The 17,168-nt window shown below is 49.9% G+C and overlaps 2 gene segments (V, D, J or C); both read right to left on the bottom strand.

The window, feature by feature from the left end:
• The window catches only part of LOC122173242 (Ig mu chain C region secreted form-like), a 1,717,225-nt gene that overhangs the window by 1,392,551 nt on the left and 307,506 nt on the right, over positions 1–17,168 (bottom strand).
• LOC135975203 (T cell receptor delta constant-like) lies at positions 8,706–15,225 on the bottom strand. The segment is given in 6 exon segments: positions 8,706–9,201; positions 10,570–10,685; positions 11,748–11,816; positions 13,546–13,614; positions 13,998–14,276; positions 15,070–15,225. Coding segments are annotated over 5 exon segments (528 nt in total).

Raw genomic sequence — 17,168 nt, 5'->3', positions numbered from 1 at the left:
AGAGAAGATTCTTCCTGCAGACAGCAGTGCTGGCCATGCACGACCCCCTGCTGCGTGTCAGCCAGGCTGGGCTGCTCCTCACTTACTCCCTCCTGGGGCAAGCCGAGCAGCTGATGGGGAGCAAGGTGAGCAGCTGCATTAGACTCAGGAGATTGGGGCGGGGCCCAGGTCTCATTCCCATCCTCTGGCCATTCCCGGCCTGGCAGCAAGGCGACTGGTGGGGAATGAGAGTGAGAGCAGCTGCTCCTGGGAAGGGAGATGAATTCACCTCCATGAGCAGGAGGGAGCCAGCTTGTCCCCGGAGCAGCTCCAGCCCAGCTCATTAGCAAGGCTAATGAATGACAAGCATTGCCTCAGCACGGACTTCTGTTCTTGGGAAGGGCAGCAGAGTCCTCTATGTGCCCTCTGCGAGCCTCTCCTGTCACCTGCGCCACCACCCAGAGTTGTTCCCCTCACTGGCAGCCTGGGAGGCCAAGGACTGAGGGGTGATGGCGACTGACCGGGCAGTTCTGAGGCACAGGGGCGGGGGAAGCTCGTCCTGCTGCCGGAAGGGCTGGACTCGCTCTAGAGAGAACGGGAGGATTCAGTCAGCAGGGGCTGCTGATCTGCCCCATTCACCAGGGCTGCCATCCTGTGGCTTCAGCCTCAGTGGCTGGGATGACTTGGGGAAAGGTCTCAAGCTCCCCACATCCTACTTCACTGCTGCCAGAATCCCTCCACACCCCCCCCCCCGCTAGAGCCCCCTCCCTGCCCAACCTGGGTGGGGTGGAGGAGACAGGTCGGAGAACTTGAGCTGTGGATTGGAGGTGGAACAGCTGTCAGGGGCACTGGGTGGGAGGTGGCAGGAGCTCCCCCTGCAAGGAGGTTGTTGGCACTGGAGATCCCTTGAAAGGACAACAAGACTCCATTCTGGGGGTGAGGAGGGGGACTTCATCCCTCAGAGGTGCACGGGTTCTGGGTGGAAATGCTGCTGGTCCCAGGTGCCCTTAATTCCCACTGATTCCGCGGGGGTGTCTGAGTCTCTGACAGGTCCTCGTTCCCTTGCAGCAGGAGGACGTCACGGCCAACATAATGAACCAACTTTACATCATCCAGCACTTGCGCCAAGTGCCGGAGGCACTGCAGGAGTTCTGCCTCCAAGGCCACCAGCAACTCCTGTTCCCTCTAAACGGGGAGTGTAGTGAGACTGAGTGGCCTCCCTCTGAGCAGGAGAGCGAGGGCCCCTCTACACACCCCTTGGAGGGCGGAGCCTATATCGCCCCGCCCCCTTCACCTGTTGGACTGTTTGTTGCATGGCCACCGGGGCCTATGGTAGACTCTGTTGCGACTGAGTGGCCTCCCTCCGAGCAGGAGAGCGAGGGATCCCCTACACGCCCCTTGGAGGGCGGAGAATATATCGCCCCGCCCCCCTCGCCTGAAGGACTGTTTGTTGATGGCCACCAGAGACTCTGGTACACTCTCTTGAGACTGAGTGGCCTCCCTCCGACCACGTGAGCGAGGGATCCCCTACACGCCCCTTGGAGGGCGGAGCCTATATCGCCCCGCCCCCCTCGCCGTAAGAACCGGGGCGTGGGGCCGGAAATATAAAAGGCCGGCCCTGCACCACAGTTGGGGGACAGCCTGCAACAGAGGAGGACACTTGGCCTGTTCTCCAGAGGCCCCTAACCCCAGGCATGGACGGGGACTGGCCCGGAGTCCCCACTGCGGTTTACCCCAAGGAGCCGGAAGAGGCCTGGAGGCCACAGCTACCAAACCTCGGCCGGGGAGGCAGGAAGTAGCCCAGGGACAGCCCGGGAGCTGCTGGCTGCAGAGCCCGGCGCGACTCAGTCGGCGTGTTGCGGCTGGATCCCCGCCGACACAGGGGCAACCAATCCTGCCCCTGCCAGCGCCTTGGGCTGGGACGCGGGGGAGGAGGGTGGGACCGCGTCCCCCTGCCACCCCACCCCGGGTGGCTGACCCCCTACACGGTGCAGGGAGGCTGTAGCCCAGGACAGGAACTGTTTGTTGGCTGGCCACCGGGGCCCCGCCCAGGCTAGAGCCAGCCCTGTCAAGTCTGTCTGTTTGCTGGCTGCCAGGGTTCCACCCAGGCCAGGGCCCGCCCTTGAAGTTTGGTGGTTTGTGGGGTGCTTGGGCCCCGCCCAGGCCTGAGCCACCCCCGATACACTGTGTTGAGGGGCTGACCACTTGAGCGACCTCAGTCCAGCAGCGCCGGCTCAACCATTTTTGCCACCTCAAGCAAAAAAACCCACAAAAAACAACGCTCGGACTGCCAAAGCGAGCAAAAAGAAAACCAAAAAACCCCCAACCACTTGGACTGCCGCCACCTGAACTGCCGAAGCAGAAAATAAACAACAACAACAGCAACGCTCGGACTGCCGCCGCCCGAACTGCCGAAGTGCAAAAAACAAAAAAGTCGCCCGGCCTGTGCTGCCCCAGGAATGGACGGAATGCCGCCCCAGGCGTGTGCTTCCTCCGCTGGTGCCTGGAGCCGGCTCCGCACCTGGTTGCGACAGCTGATCACAGAGGTGGGTCAGCTGCTCCACCCCCATGCAAGAGGACACTAGAGTAGGCCAAAGCAGCTGCACAGGCTAGCAGCCAATCAGAGAAGGGCCAAACGAGAGCCAATCAGGGCCGAGATTAGAGCCAGCCAAGCACGGCTAGGCTAGGCCCTATATAAAGGCTGCCCAGGCAAGCAGTAGGCAGTCTGTCCCAGACCTTCATGGGAGAAAGTCTGTCTCCAGAGCAGGAGACCAGCATCTCAGAAAGAGCAGTGCTGGGCAGGCTCAAGGAAGCATACTACAGCTCCGGCCTGAAGACCTGCCAGACTGCGGGCCCTGATATAGAGGGCCTGGAGGGGAAGTGGCCCAGGGATAGTTGGACAAGGGGAGAGCAGGGAGGCTGCCACTGGAGGATACCTGAGTGGGGACCCAGAGTAGTGGGTGGGCCTGGGTCCCCCCCTTCCCTCTTGTACTGCACCTGGCCATGCGGTGGCTGAGTCAAACTGCAACCGGCCCTTGAGACAAGGGGCTAGACTTTGGGGGTTGTGGTTGGCCACTGAGGCAGGTGCAAGGACTGTTGCTAACCTGATTCCCCCCTCCCCCACCGGAAGGAGGTGAGGATGGATTAGGGAACACTGCCAGAGGGCAGTGGCCTGAAGAAGGACACCATCCAGCGGACTAGGCAGATTGTGCCACATTGAGATACAAAATGGTGGAGAAAAGAGACTTCTATTGGAGGGCCTGGGCGGCTCGGCTCACCGAGCAGCAGAGGGAGTTGTTCCTGCTGCTGTGGAAGTCGGCACCCAGACCAAACAAGAGATCCGGCACTAAGTGCGAGAGGCCGGGACCGGGAACGCTGAACTGCTTTGCCTACAGGCGATGGGGACCCTAAAAGAGGGAGAGTCCCTACTGGGAGGGGGCAGAGAGGCCCCACCCAGAAAAGGCACCCCCTGTGAGAGTAATGGGGGTCCCCAGCTTGTTGGGTCTGTGGGGAGCCAGGGCACCTGAAGAGAGAGTGCCCCTACAGGACTCCCAAGGCCCGGGCCAGCCCAGAAGAAAGGGCTAGGGCCCGGGCCCAAACAAGCAGGAGAAGGGACATCGCAGGGGAAAGACCCAGAAAGTGCTTCCATTGCCACTAAGGGGGACATTTAAAGAGGCACTGACCCCTGAGGCAGAAAGGGGGAGTGTCTGAGACAAGGGCTCGGTCAGAGACCAGCCCCAGGGAAGAGGTGGGGAAGACGGAGGCCCCTAGAGAGAAAGGGGCTGAGAGGCCCCACCAAAATGAGGGAACCCACATAGGAGCCAGGAGGGCCCATGTGGGAACCCAAACAGAAGTAGAAACCCACGTAGGATCAGGCGTTCTACAGTGGGAACCCAGACCCTAGAGGTGGGAAGCAGGTGGCTCCAGACTTTGGAGGGCCTGCAAGAGGAAAGAGATGCCCTGAAGGTCCCGCTGCGAAGGAAGCTGGGGCGATAGGAACCCTTTCCTCCCCTCCCCCGTGAGCATTTTTAAGGGGGAGGGTTTGTGGTGGGGCAGCTGCCCCACCCCCATGTGAGAGGGGGCTAGAGTAGGCCAGAATGGCTGTGCAAGCCAGCAGCCAATCAGGGAAGGGCCTACTGAGAGCCAATCAGGGCCGAGATTAGAGCCAGCCAATCAGGGCTAGGCTAGGCCCTATATAATGGCTGCCCAGGACAGCAGTAGGTAGTCTGTCCCAGAACTTCATGGAGGAAGATCTGTCTCCAGAGCAGGAGACAGCACCTCGGGCTGGGTAGTATTGCACCTGGCCATCCGATGGCCGAGACAAATTGTAACCGGCCCTTGAGACAAGGGGCTAGACTTTGGGGGTTGCGGTTGGCCACCGAGGCAGGTGCAAGGACTGTTGCTAACCCCTGCCTCCTGGAATGGGGTGAGGATGGATTAGTGGGCACTGCTAGAGGGGCAGTGGCCTGAAGGACACTCTCAAGCAGTGAGCAACGTGGGTCCAGATGCCAACGGAGGACAAGAAACGGATGGGACGCTGCCAGCAGAGGGCGTTCCCCATGGACTGATCTAATTCCCCGAGCGACCAGCGGGAGGCGCCATGGTGGTGAGTCCCAACCCCCTCAAAACCGCCCAGCCCTATTGTGGGCCCACTGCTACCCTGCAGATTCTGGTCCGGACCAGACTGGGCCAGCCGGAGTGGCCTCCCTCGGAGTGGGAGAGCGAGAGGGAGAGCTAGTGGAAGGGGAAATAGAGCCCCCCGGCACTCACAGAAACTCTCTCCCCTCTCTGTGGAGCAGGGTTCTTCCCTCTGCCCCCCAAATTCCTTCATATGGGGCAGGACCTCTTTCCCTTGCACCCACTCCCCTCCCCCCTTTCCTTGGTCTACCCCCCTCCCATTCCCGCTGCGCCCATGTGGTGCAGAAAGGCCCTTGTGTCAGGGCCACAGCCCCACTGGAGCTCGGAAAGCTCCACTTTTGAGGAGGTGGGGGTGGGACAGAGGCTCAGGGCTAGCTTCATCTCCTGCCCTTTATTCTCCCCTTGGCCCTTCTATGGGGTCTCTAGGTATGACAAGAATAGGAGCCTCCTTCCCAGCTGTCTGCCAGGCCCTGGGATCTGGCACAGCCTCCCAGACGGGCACATCCTGTACCTGAGCCACGTCAGGGAGCAGTGGGGACAGGTCACCTCGTCCCATCCAAGCAAGCAATGCTGGCTCTCAAAGAGGCTTAGATGGAAGACCCCAGTCCCTCATGGAGGTAAGAGCCATTTACTCCTTGGGGCGTGTGGGTCTCTTGGGGGAGAAATGGCATCCCGGATGCATAGCCTGTCTGGGAGCTTCCCCTGTCCCCGGCTCCCAGTTCTGGGACAGAGACTTCTCCATCATCCTACCACCCAGGTTTCCTTCCTAGGAAGGGGCTCTCCAGAGACGTCCTCGAACCTGGGCTCCTGAGAGCATTTCTGGCAGGAGACTCCAGCCCCTGGGGCATGAAGAGAGCATCGGGTAGTCTTGATCACCTGGCATCTCCGGTCTCCAGCTCCACTTCCCGCAGCAGTGGGGTTTCTCCAGCCCCCTCACCACACCTGTCAGCCTCTGAATGTCAGAGTCACCAGAACGAGCAAACTTCAGTTCCAGTCAGTGGGGCCTGTGTCCTCAGTCCCTCTGGAAAGCAGGTGTGAAATGGGGAGCAAGGACCCCAGGCCACGAACAGGCCTGTAACAGGGTGCTTTCCCCTGGGCTGCACAGCCTGGGGCCTAGCCAAGCTGACTATAGACTGAGCCCTAACTGAGAGGCAAAAGGAGAGGCCAGCCCCTCCCACCTCCCCTCCCCCTGGAGCGTCGCTAAACTATGAAAAATGAATACAGTGGAGTCACATCTTACGCGGTGGTTAGGTTCTAAGGTCAGCGCATGTCAGGGTTCCCTCCCCACTCTGAATTTTAGGGTACAGATGTGGGGATCTGCATGAAAGACCCCCTAAGCTTATTTCTACCAGCTTAGGTTAAAAACTTCCCCAAGGCTCAAATTCCTTCCTTGCCTTAGTAGCGCTGCCACCATCAAGTGATTGAAACATTCAGGGAGGGCCACTTGGAGCCCCACCTTGCCCCTGCCAGCCCCTCTGAGGGGGGTCAGTATTATCCCTGTTCGCTGGGGCATAGGGATAGAAAGCAACTGGCTGCAAGGTCACACACGACGTCCCTGACAGAGGCAGGAAGGAAGCGTGGGACTGATACCAGTCCAGCTCCAACCACTAGACTCCAGCCACTTCCAAAGTCAGAGAACCCAGGAGCCCTGACTCTGACACTAGGCCTTAAATGACCAGACCAACCTCCCTCCCACTCAGGAAGCCATAGAAGGGAGCCTCTGCTGAGCTCCCCTTGGCAATGCCGCTGTCAGAGACCATTGCTAGTGGGTGCCAAGTGCCTGAGCAGGGAACTGCTTGAGAGCCTCCTAGAGACTCGCAGGTGTTTGACTGTGACCCTCAGGGAGCCGTGGCAAGAGCCTCTCCGGCTCTAACAAAGGGTTTCTGTTCTCCTAGACAGTCAGCCCGTGAGGCCAGTTTGCAGAATGGGGAAGAGCCCTTTGGTGAGGCGTTGGAGGATTCACCATGACGGTGGCAGCAGCGGCAGTGCCTGGGTCCCCATGGGCCAAGCCTCCACTCCTGACACTCCAGGCTAATCTCCCCCTGCTCTCAGTGGGGCTTGGCTTTAGCTGCTGGGCCTGTGAGCCTAGACCAGGGTCTCAAACTCAAATGACCATGACGGCCGCTTGAGGACTAGTTCATTGGCCCAGATGGTGCAGAAGGGGTGCGAGAGGGCTCAGGGCAGGAGTTGAGCTGCAGGGGGCTCAGGGCAGGGAGTTGGGGTGCAGGAGGGAGTGCGAGGTGTGGCAGAGGGTTGGGGTTCAGACAGGGGGCTCAGGGAAGGATGTTGGGGTGCAGAAGAGGTGGGGGATGCAGAAGGGGGCTCAGGATAGAAAGTTGAGGTGCAGTAGGGGGTTGAGGTGCAGGCGGGAGGCTCAGGGCAGGGGGTTGGGGTGCAGGTTGGAGTGCGATGTGTGGCAGGGGGTTGGGGTGCAGGCAGGGGGCTCATGGCAGGGGGTTGGGGTGTGGGGTGCAGGAGGGAGTGCGAGGTGTGGCAGGGGGTTGGGGTGTGGGGTGCAGGAGGGAGTGCGAGGTGTGGCAGGGGGTTGGGGTGTGGGGTGCAGGAGGGAGTGCGAGGTGTGGCTGGGGGTTGGGGTGTGGGGTGCAGGAGGGGGTTGAGGTGCGGGTTGGGGGTGGGGTGCAGGAGGGAGTGCGAGGTGTGGCTGAGGGTTGGGGTGCAGGCAGGGGGCTCATGGCAGGGGGTTAGGGTGCAGGACAGCATTGAGCTCTGGCCTGGAGCCACTTACCTAGAGAAATAGCCCCGCAGGCCGCATGTTGGAGACCCCTGGCCTAGGCCGAGCACTCAGGGATTTCCATCAGCCTGCTCAATGGCAAATGCAGCCCCCCAAAGAAGGGGAGAAGAATGGAAGTGAAGGAGTAAAGCTGGACCATCCGCTGAGCTGCTGCAATCAAGTGAGCAGAGCCGGGGAGAGAAGAGGGAGAACTCGAAGGTGGCTGGCGGCAGTAGGGAGGAGAAGCAGTTTGGGAGCCAGGAGAGGAGAAATAAATAGTTAATGACAAATCCTGCCGGCTTTCTCTTGTGTGGTGAAGGGTCGAAAAGGGGTCTCTTTACTATCACGCTGAACTTTAAAATAGCTGTGTATGATGGGGGGGGGGGGGGGGGGAGTCTATAAAGGTAAGAGGTCACTCTAGGGGCTTGAAGTCCCAGATTCTCAGGCTATTGCCTCCTTCTACCAGCTGATCTCAACCCAGCAACTCCCTCAGATGGTAGCAGTAGTGAGCTCTTGTCCTCCTTTTGTGGCCGAGCCACCAGAAAAAGGACATGATACATGTGGCCAAGGAACTAGAGCTCCAAGTGCCTTCTGCACACTGTGTCCAACCACAGTAATACTCAGCAGCATCCTCGGGTCTAAGGTTAGTCATATGCAAGTACAACAAGTTGTTGGGATTGTCCCTGGAGATGGTGAATCGGCCTTTCACTGAAGCAGCGTAATGTTTTGTATCTCTGGCCCAATAGCTAATGGTTGATACCCATTCCAGTGCCTTTCCAGGCGTGTTTTTTTCTAATATCCATGAACCTTTTTATTTTATTAATTTCCTTCTGTTAGTGACACAATTTGCATAACACTCTGAGTTTCATGGACGCTGGTTTAGAGAGCAGAAGCGTCATTTTATTCATGGAGCAGAAGGAAAAACTAACACATTTCTTTATATTCATTTTTTGAAATAGTCTCCAAATCCCATTCCCTCACTCCCACCTTTGCCCCACGTCTAGTGCCTGCAGTGTGCAGCCAGACTGGTATGTCCTAAAAGAGAGAGACCCTGTAGCCTATTCACTCACCCCAGCCAATCTCTCTGACCTGAGATGAAATCAGAACCAACACCCTGAGCTGGGAAAGGTCTTGTGATTTCATTCCCCACCCCCGGAGCCAGCCAATCTCCCTGCCTTGGGGCGAGATGACAGCTGGTGCCCCTAGAGAGGAAAGGTCCATATTCCATTCCCTGCCCCCCCGAACCAGTCTCTCCCACAACATGGAGCTGGATGGGAGCTAGCACCTCTGGAGAGAGAAGCCTCTCTGCCATTGATAGGTTCAAATCATTCAATATTGTTAAAAGAAACAACTCTTATTGTGCAACATTTTTTTATTGTGTAAGCAACATGCACCAAAACACAAAACATTGCTATCATATAAACATAGGCAAGGAAAATACATGAATTCAAAAAAGTTAGATGACATTTTTCAAAAGCCCATCATATTTCAAAGTCTACTCTTTCAAAAATTCTTGCACAATCAGTATAATTTAGTTGGCAAACATCCTATTCTGCCTAAGAAACATGGGAGGTTTGCACTAAAGATAGGATTTTTTTCCAAGGGGCAGGGAAAGTTTTGAGGGAATACAAAATAAACTTTAAAATAGAAACTCTCCTCCAGTCTTAATGCTGAAGTCACTATTGTAACTTTACAATTCTTTAAGCAAAATTAGCTTGTTAAAAATCTATTCACAGCAACAATAAATGCAGACTAATTGTCAGTATCAAAAGCAGTGGATATAATTAATAGAAACAAAGATGACAGAAATTTTGCTTTAGTTCTCAGGTCCTTCCTCGCTCCTTCTTGCGAACCTAGAACAACAACAACGACATTGTTATTAATTATTATGTTCATTTATTTTATTACAGCAAAACTATCTGGTCTTTTCCACATGGCAAATCCCAATTGCATATTAATCATAGAGGTGCTGAAGTTATAGTGACATCTGTGAGAGTTTCACATGTGAATCAATTACAGAGCAAGAGATTCACAGATTCCAAGGCCAGAAGGGAGCATTGTGATCCTCTAGTCTGACCTGTGTCACACAGGCCAGAAAACGGCCCCACAATAATTCCTAGAGTAGATCTTCTAGAAAAGCTTGCAATCTCGGTTTAAAAATGTTCAGTGATGGAGAATCCACCAGGACCCTGGGAAAAGTGGGTATATTGATCCTTTTCTCTGTTTTCTTTATTTCAGTTGTCAGCAATAGGCAGGGACTGTCTCTCATCCTGTGTCTGAGCAGTGCCCAGAATAATGGATCCCTCACCTCAGCTGGCCCTATACTAGACACTAGTGCAATACTAATAAATATAAACTTCCACACGAGAGACAGGAGATCTCTGATTACACAACCATTCTGAGAAATGTCCTATTATTTCAGAGAGACAAAGTGGGTGAGGTAATATCTTCTATTGGACCAACTTCTGTTGGAGAAAGAGACCTGAAGAAGAGCTCTGTGTAGCTTGAAAGCTTGTCTCTTTCACCAGCAGAAGTTGGTCCAACAAAAGATTTTACCTCATCCACCTGGTCTCTCTAATATCCTGAAACCAACACGGCTACTACAACACTGCAAACCACCATTTCCTGACTAGTGGTACAAATGTGTGCATGCTGTCAACCTACGGTACTTATACAGCCTCCAATAGTAATGGCTGAGAACTTCTATGTATTTCTCCTCCCAAGCCCTCTGTGAGGTAGGGGAATGCTGTTATTCCCACCTACAGATGGACACCCAAGACAGAGAGAGACTAAAGGCAGAACATTCTAGAGAACCTGTGGGAGTTGCTCAAGCCGACACAGAACCAGGGCCGGCGCACCCATTAGACGACCTAGGCAGTTGCCTGGGGTGCTAACATTTGGGGGGTGGCGACCGCGGCGGCCGGATCTTCCGCCACCTCTGTCGGGGGCGGCATTTCGGGGGCGGGACCTTCCGCTGCCTAGGGCGGCAAAAAAGCTGGTGGCGCTCCTGCAGAGAACATGGTAAAGCCGGGAACGGAGCCCAAGCCCCTAACCACAAAACAATTCTTCTCCTCCTACCTCTTCTCTTCGTGCTAGTGTAGGCAGGACTTAGGCTCCAGCTACATTTTTACTAGTATGTTAAAAAACCTGCCCTAGGCGCTCTTAGCCGACATTGTGATAAAAATGCCAGAGCCCGGTCTGCACTGCAAAGTATCACGTACCTCAGAGACTAATCTTGCAATCATGAGCACATTAAAGACGATGCTCTTTGCAAACACAATTTCCAAACCCAGCAGGGCAGCGGATAGTGTCTTTGTGTTTTTCTCCTCATTCGGATCTATAAAATATGAAACAATGGTGTAGTTTGCCCATGAAAATTCATATTTGCACAAAGCCAAATATAACCATTAATTATATATATATATATATATATACACACACACAGAGAGAGAGAGAGACTTGTCAGAATACAATTTTTAATTCAAAAATTTAATATTTTTTAATATTTTAAAATAATTTAATAATTTTAAATAATTTAGACCGATAACATCAATGGCTTTTTTTCTATTTCTATTTATTTATATTTTTCACAATTGTATGAAATGACTGGGGGTCAGACAATAATTATTCAATGACAGTATATTTTGAGATTCAATAAATTAAAGCTTTATAACCATTAAAACACAGATTGTCAATATTATATGTCAAAATATACCAAGTAAATACCCGTAAGTCAAACTCTAATACATTCTCATGCAGCATTTTTCTTATGTTGCTTCCCTTACTTTGTACATTTCAGTTGCTATCAGTAGAAATAGTTCTGTTGTTGGTTTCTGTGTGTGAGGTGAACTGATGTTTATCAACATTTACTGATAAACAATCAAATCCTTCCAAGCCTCTCTCTGTGCTAGAGAGCAGGAGTAAGGAAGTGGAGCTGGCAAGGTGCAGCTCTCTTCTGCAATGCAAAATGCTAAGAGAAGGAGAAGAAGAATGTGATGATGTCATTGATGTCAGTGGGCAATGGGCCCATGTGGAAGGAGTTAACAAGGTATGGTAGCAATAGACCACAGGGGAGATGTTTGTTTCTCAGTCCGGGGCCGTTGCCGTCAATGGGAGCAGGACTCTCGGAGCCAGACTGCAGGACCCCTGCTCACCATTGCTCAGCACCTCTCCCCATTCACAGCAATGGGTCCACTTGTGTGACCAGCTGCTCGCCAACACCAGTAAAGGTTGGACAACCTGGTCCTACGTTCTTTACCGTTCAATTACCAGACACAGCAAGGGCCAGATTCTCAGCTGACCTTGAAGTCAATAGCTGCCCCCTCCCCAGCCCCATCTCACAAGTTGCCTGTTGGCCATAAAGTCTTGCAGCAACATAATCACTCGTTTGGGTACTCACCTTCGAGGCTGGGGGTTGAAATGTTGCACGGCTCGGACACGAGGATTGTTGGAGCAGGAGATGTGAAATCTAAAAGAAAGACAGTAAACCGCTGGGACGTTGCACTCCATATGTTTGATGGAAATAGGCTTAGGAGTGTGAATCTGATGTAACTGGAAAATGCTTTATTCAAAAGGTCTCTTGTAAGTTATCATAACGAAGGTTATAACCTACAGAATATATTCCTTCTATTTGTGTGCATGGATCATTCTTGTATCTGAAGCTAGAAATAAGAAGTATAGCTCTAAGAAGAACAGGAGTACTTGTGGCACCTTAGAGACTAACAAATTTAAATTTAAATGTGTTAGTCTCTAAGGTGCCACAAGTACTCCTGTTCTTCTTTTTGCGGATACAGACTAACACGGCTGCTACTCTGAAACCTGTCATTAAGTATAGCTCTGAGGTCCTATTGTAATTATGTAAAGTGTGGGCCCTTAACGGTGGTTTAGAATCTTGATGGCTCCAATTCACTAGGACAATTGGTTGTAAATGGTTTATTTATCTGCAAACCTTCCAGTGTATTTGTGGGACAACCCAGGAAGAATGGAGACTAGCAGTCTTACAGTGACATGTGACCATGTCACATGATGCTGGAATCCATCTTAATCCTTGTACTTTTCCATTGATGAGGCAGAGGTGTGTACAAGCACAGACAAAAGATTTCCGCCATGTGCCAAAGATATAAAAGTGGGTGGACCAGGACAAAGGGGGATGCCGGTTATGAGAAAACCCCTGCTTACCACCTGAGATGTCTGCTGGGTGTAACAAGAACTGTGCCAGGGGAAAGGATTGGGCCCAGACTAGGAAGGAGTCTAGTCTGTGAAAGAAGCTTATTGGAATATCTTTGAGGGTGAGATATTACCTGTAATCAGTTTCTTAATGTATTAGGCTTAGACTTGCATATTTTGTTTTATTTTGCTTTGTGACTTACTTTGTTCTGGCTGTTATTCCTTGAAACCACTTAAATCCTATTTTTTATACTTAATACAATCATTTTTGTTTATTAATAAACCCAGAGTAAGTGATTAATACCTGGGGGAAGCAAACAGCTGTGCGTCTCTCTCTCTCTCTCCCTCCATGTTATAGAGGCGAACAATTGACGGGTTTACCCTGTATAAGCTTTATACAGAGTGAAACAGATTCATTTGGGGTTTGGATCACATTGGGAACTGGGTGTCCAGGTGCTGGAGATAGGTGACCTGCTGAGCTGTTTTTAGTTAAAGTCTGCAGCTTTGGGGCCATGGCCCAGCCCCTGGGTCTGTGCTACAGCAGGATAGCATGTCTGGCTCAACAAGGCAGGGTTCTGGAGTCCCAGGCTGGCAGTGGAAAATGGGCTCAGAGGTAATCTCAGCACATCAGGTTACAGTTCCAAGGCGATCTCTCTGACTGAACCCGTCACAGTAAAACATATGGAATGCAACGTCACATCCTCCTCCTGAACTTACTGCCAGAATCTTGGACACTGTCCATGGTGGAGGCAGTACATGTTAAATCCCTGTTTGTCTCTGGTCACACCCCCTGCCAGTACCTTTAAACCCTAGGATGTCATTCATAGGTGTTCTTGCAAGGTCCGGAGTTCCTGGTCCCCAGGTGCCTGAAAACATGTCGGGGTGTTGTATTACTAACAGAATGCAGATAGCAGTATCTGTTCAAATGAAGGTGTCTTGGCATTTAGCCACCAATGCCATGAGGCAAAGTGCCTCAGTTTCCCCTTCCACACAGCAGTGTAGGTCTGTTAATCATTCATTTGGGTACTAACCTTCGAGGCTGGGGGTTGAAATGTTGCACGGCTCGGGCACAATGATCGTTGGAGCAGGAGATGTGAAATCTAAAAGAAAGACAGCAAACTGCACCCAAAATAAATGATTTATACAGATATATAATAATCCCACTGAACTATCTGAAATTCAAGAGCGTGGAAATTCACCCTGGGCACAGTTCTAGCCTGGTCCATAGTGCTGTGAAGTCAAAGAGAGTCTGCCCTTTTTGGAAGTATATGAGTCCTTGAATAGTGGCACAAAACATTTTCTTAAGTAAACATTTTATGTAGGATTTCTTGCAATTTCCTTTGAAACAGCTGGAGACAGAATACTGGACTAGATGAATGCACTAATCCATTCCAACTTCCACTGTGATCCTATATGATAAATAAAAACTGAATTAATCTCAAAGGTGTATTATCTTATTGAGCCTTAAACCCTGAAAACATACCTGGCGGCTTCTCGGCTGTTTGGGTTTTCTTAATAATTTTGCCGTTATGTTGAACGTAGCAAGACACTAGTTCAGTTGAAGAGAACTTGACAATTTTGACAGCACTGTATTTCCCACTAGATGTGAGGATCGGATCTGTTGCTTCATATATAATTTCACTGTTAGAATTCATGAATATCTTCAGCTCTTTAGGGTAGAAATCTTTCGCCAGGCAAGCAGCAATGCTCTCATTTTCTGACTCCATAATGCAGATGGAGGGCTTGGAAGGTGTTTGATCTCCTGGAAAGGTAATATTGTGGTTGAAATTTAATTAAATGATTATCATAATGGTCCCTTCTTGCCTTAAAAGCAATGATCTTTGCCGTATGTGGGTACCTAGAGAGTACCTATTTGATAAGTACATGATATAGTCCTCTTTTAATCTAGACTTTGATAAACTGAATAGACTGAGCTCCTTAAGTCTCATTTGAAGCCAGGATTTTAGTAATAATAATAATAGGAACTTAAAAATGGGAGTTGTAGGGGAAAATAGCATGTGATCATTTCATTAGAAGTTGTAGCATAAGGAGAAAGAGTTAATTTTGCCCAAACAACCTTAATTCTGGCATTTGCTAACTTTTGAAAGTTTGTTTCTGCAATTATAAAACTACCTTAACAACAAGTTTTTGTATGAACTTAATATGAATGTTGAAACCTTTCAATAGAATATTTTTAGAAGATTGCAGTGGAAAAATGAATTAAAATTGCAGAACACCACATGACTATTTTAACTATATTTTTCATGTAATTTCTCTCTGCTAGAAAGAAGGAATGTCCAACTGTCACTGAAAGTCAGACAGCAGCTGGGAATTTATACACACACATTTTCAGAAGGACCTATTGTCTCTGGATCTGAAGTGTGCATTGCTAAAAACCACCACTACCAGCACAGACAATAAGAATCCCTGCATAGTCACAGGGTTATTTTTAATCTCACCTTCAATATGCCTTCAAAAATCTTTAATAAATTACTTTTTCTTAAATGTAAAGTTTTCAAACACTCTTTCCTGAGCATTAAGGTTAAGTCACTTACTTGGTATTAGAGAGACTTTGGTCCCTTTAAAGACAGCATCGGAGTCCACAGTGCTATACAGCTGTGCAAGAACCTCTCTAGAGAAAATTGAAACAACTGCTAGGGTGTATTTATTTTAGTCTGAGTCTGGGTTAGATTAATTATTCATCTCCAGTTTCTGCTGTAATCTTGTGCTAAACCAAAACCTTTTCCACGCAAAAGGTGATTTATATTTTAGCTGCAGAACAAGAAAATTAGCTCAAAGAGGCGTGATTTTTGTTGTCTCTTTGAGCCTTTATAATTAAAATATGGAATCCTTGGTCCTGCAAAGACTTACAAACATGCTCAACTTCCTCCACCCTGAGGCAGATTCTCAGTTGGTGTAAAGGGTCCTGGCACCTTTGAAGCCAATATGAAAATTTACACCAGCTGAGGATCTGTCCCGCTGGATAGCCCTATTAACATTTCAGTGGGTCTATTCCAATGTGTAAACTGAAACATGTGCTCAGTTTCTGTAGGATCAGGGCCTTACAGAAGAATTTTGATGCTTGCCTCCTAAATTTTCCTGCTTTCAGAAACAAATTCTGTGCCTCAAAGCCAAGATCTGCCAGTGGGTTGAGGAGGATTGATTAGGGGTCCCAAAGAACAGCAACATGCCGTATGTGGGACCATGTAGCAAGGTGACCCCCCGTTCTGAAAATAATAAAAATAGGTATGGATGTTTTCCTTCTTTAATTTAACTAATGAGGATAAAACCCTGTATAGATAATTAGGCATGTGCACTCGACAGCATATAAAGAAATGTGCAAAGGTAAAAGAACAATTTAAAATATTATCATTACACCAACACAATAACATATGCATAATATCTCCCTTTCCCTTCACAATAAACGAAAAACAAGGGATTTAAATGAATCAATCGTAATTAAGATTTTTTTTTTAAAGAAAAACTTTGTCAAACATTTTTCTGGCCCTTTCTGCTGCTTTTTCCATGTAGCTTCCTCTAAAAAGGTCAAAAAACACCAAGGGCGAGAAAAAATGTGCTTGTTATGTTCAAAGTTTTTGTGCAGGGCTCTATGGTGTCTGTATCACTGTGTGTGTGTGTATATCCCAGTCACCGTGCGAAACCTCTTTACATAAACTGTCCCTGTAGCTCCGAGGGGATTCAACACTTCTCAGAATTGTAGTCCAGAGAAATGAGCTGTTACTTGGAGCTGCCCATGTGGGTGAATGCTTCCTTGGAAGTGCAGCAAGCCGCGCTCTGAAATGCTTCGCTGGTCAACTTTCCATCTTCTTCTTCTTCTTCTATCAGAAGAATCCCTTTGGTTTCTGGCAGCATAGCATGGTTTGCACTGCTAATGCACTTGTAGTCTGGTAGGCAGATCTCCATTATATAGAGACAATTCACCTAATGCATAAGATTCCACAAAGAAAACAATTGTTTCAATCCAGATAAGGGTAGTCAAGTCTGATATCTCACACTGCTACCTCACAGGGATCTTCTTTCTTCCTCCAACAGTGTAACACAAATCCTTAATTGCAGTCCCAGCAACATTACCCTGAACCTACCAGGATAATGTTTGAAGAGGAAGTATGAAGTGGTAAAATTGAACCCAATCTCACTATAATGCTGTTACCGTATTTCTATAACATTTGTTAATACAACTCCATGCTGGTTGCAAATCTTTCCTCTACCCACCCTCTGTTTGTTAACTTGTCTGTCTAGTTCTACATTGTGTGTTCCCTGGGGCACGGATCCTCCTCCTTCTCTCTTTGGAAAGAGTCTAGAATCCCAGTTCTCATACTTTCAGACCTAGCGTACAGCATATCTAAGGGGGAGGGAGTTACTTGGCATAAGACGACTTTGTGGTTTTAAACAGTGCAATTGAATCGCTGGCACAGGGGGAAAGCTGCTTTGTGCAAAGAAAGCATGCAGTCAAGATGGGACAGAAAAACTTATTAGCCAAAGTTGCGGTAAAGGTGGTCTAAAGATAGGCAGTGGTGTGTGAGAAAAAGCTGTGCAATGCCTCGTCCCCTCTGACCAAATGAACAAGTCTAGATCAACACGCTGCAAAGATGATTCTCTACCTCAGAATATTTAATTTCTCTTACTTTTTTTT

Source organism: Chrysemys picta, chromosome 13, assembly GCF_011386835.1.
Source record: "Chrysemys picta bellii isolate R12L10 chromosome 13, ASM1138683v2, whole genome shotgun sequence".
Classification (NCBI taxonomy): domain Eukaryota; kingdom Metazoa; phylum Chordata; order Testudines; family Emydidae; genus Chrysemys; species Chrysemys picta.
This window is presented reverse-complemented; position numbering and strand designations above follow the sequence as displayed.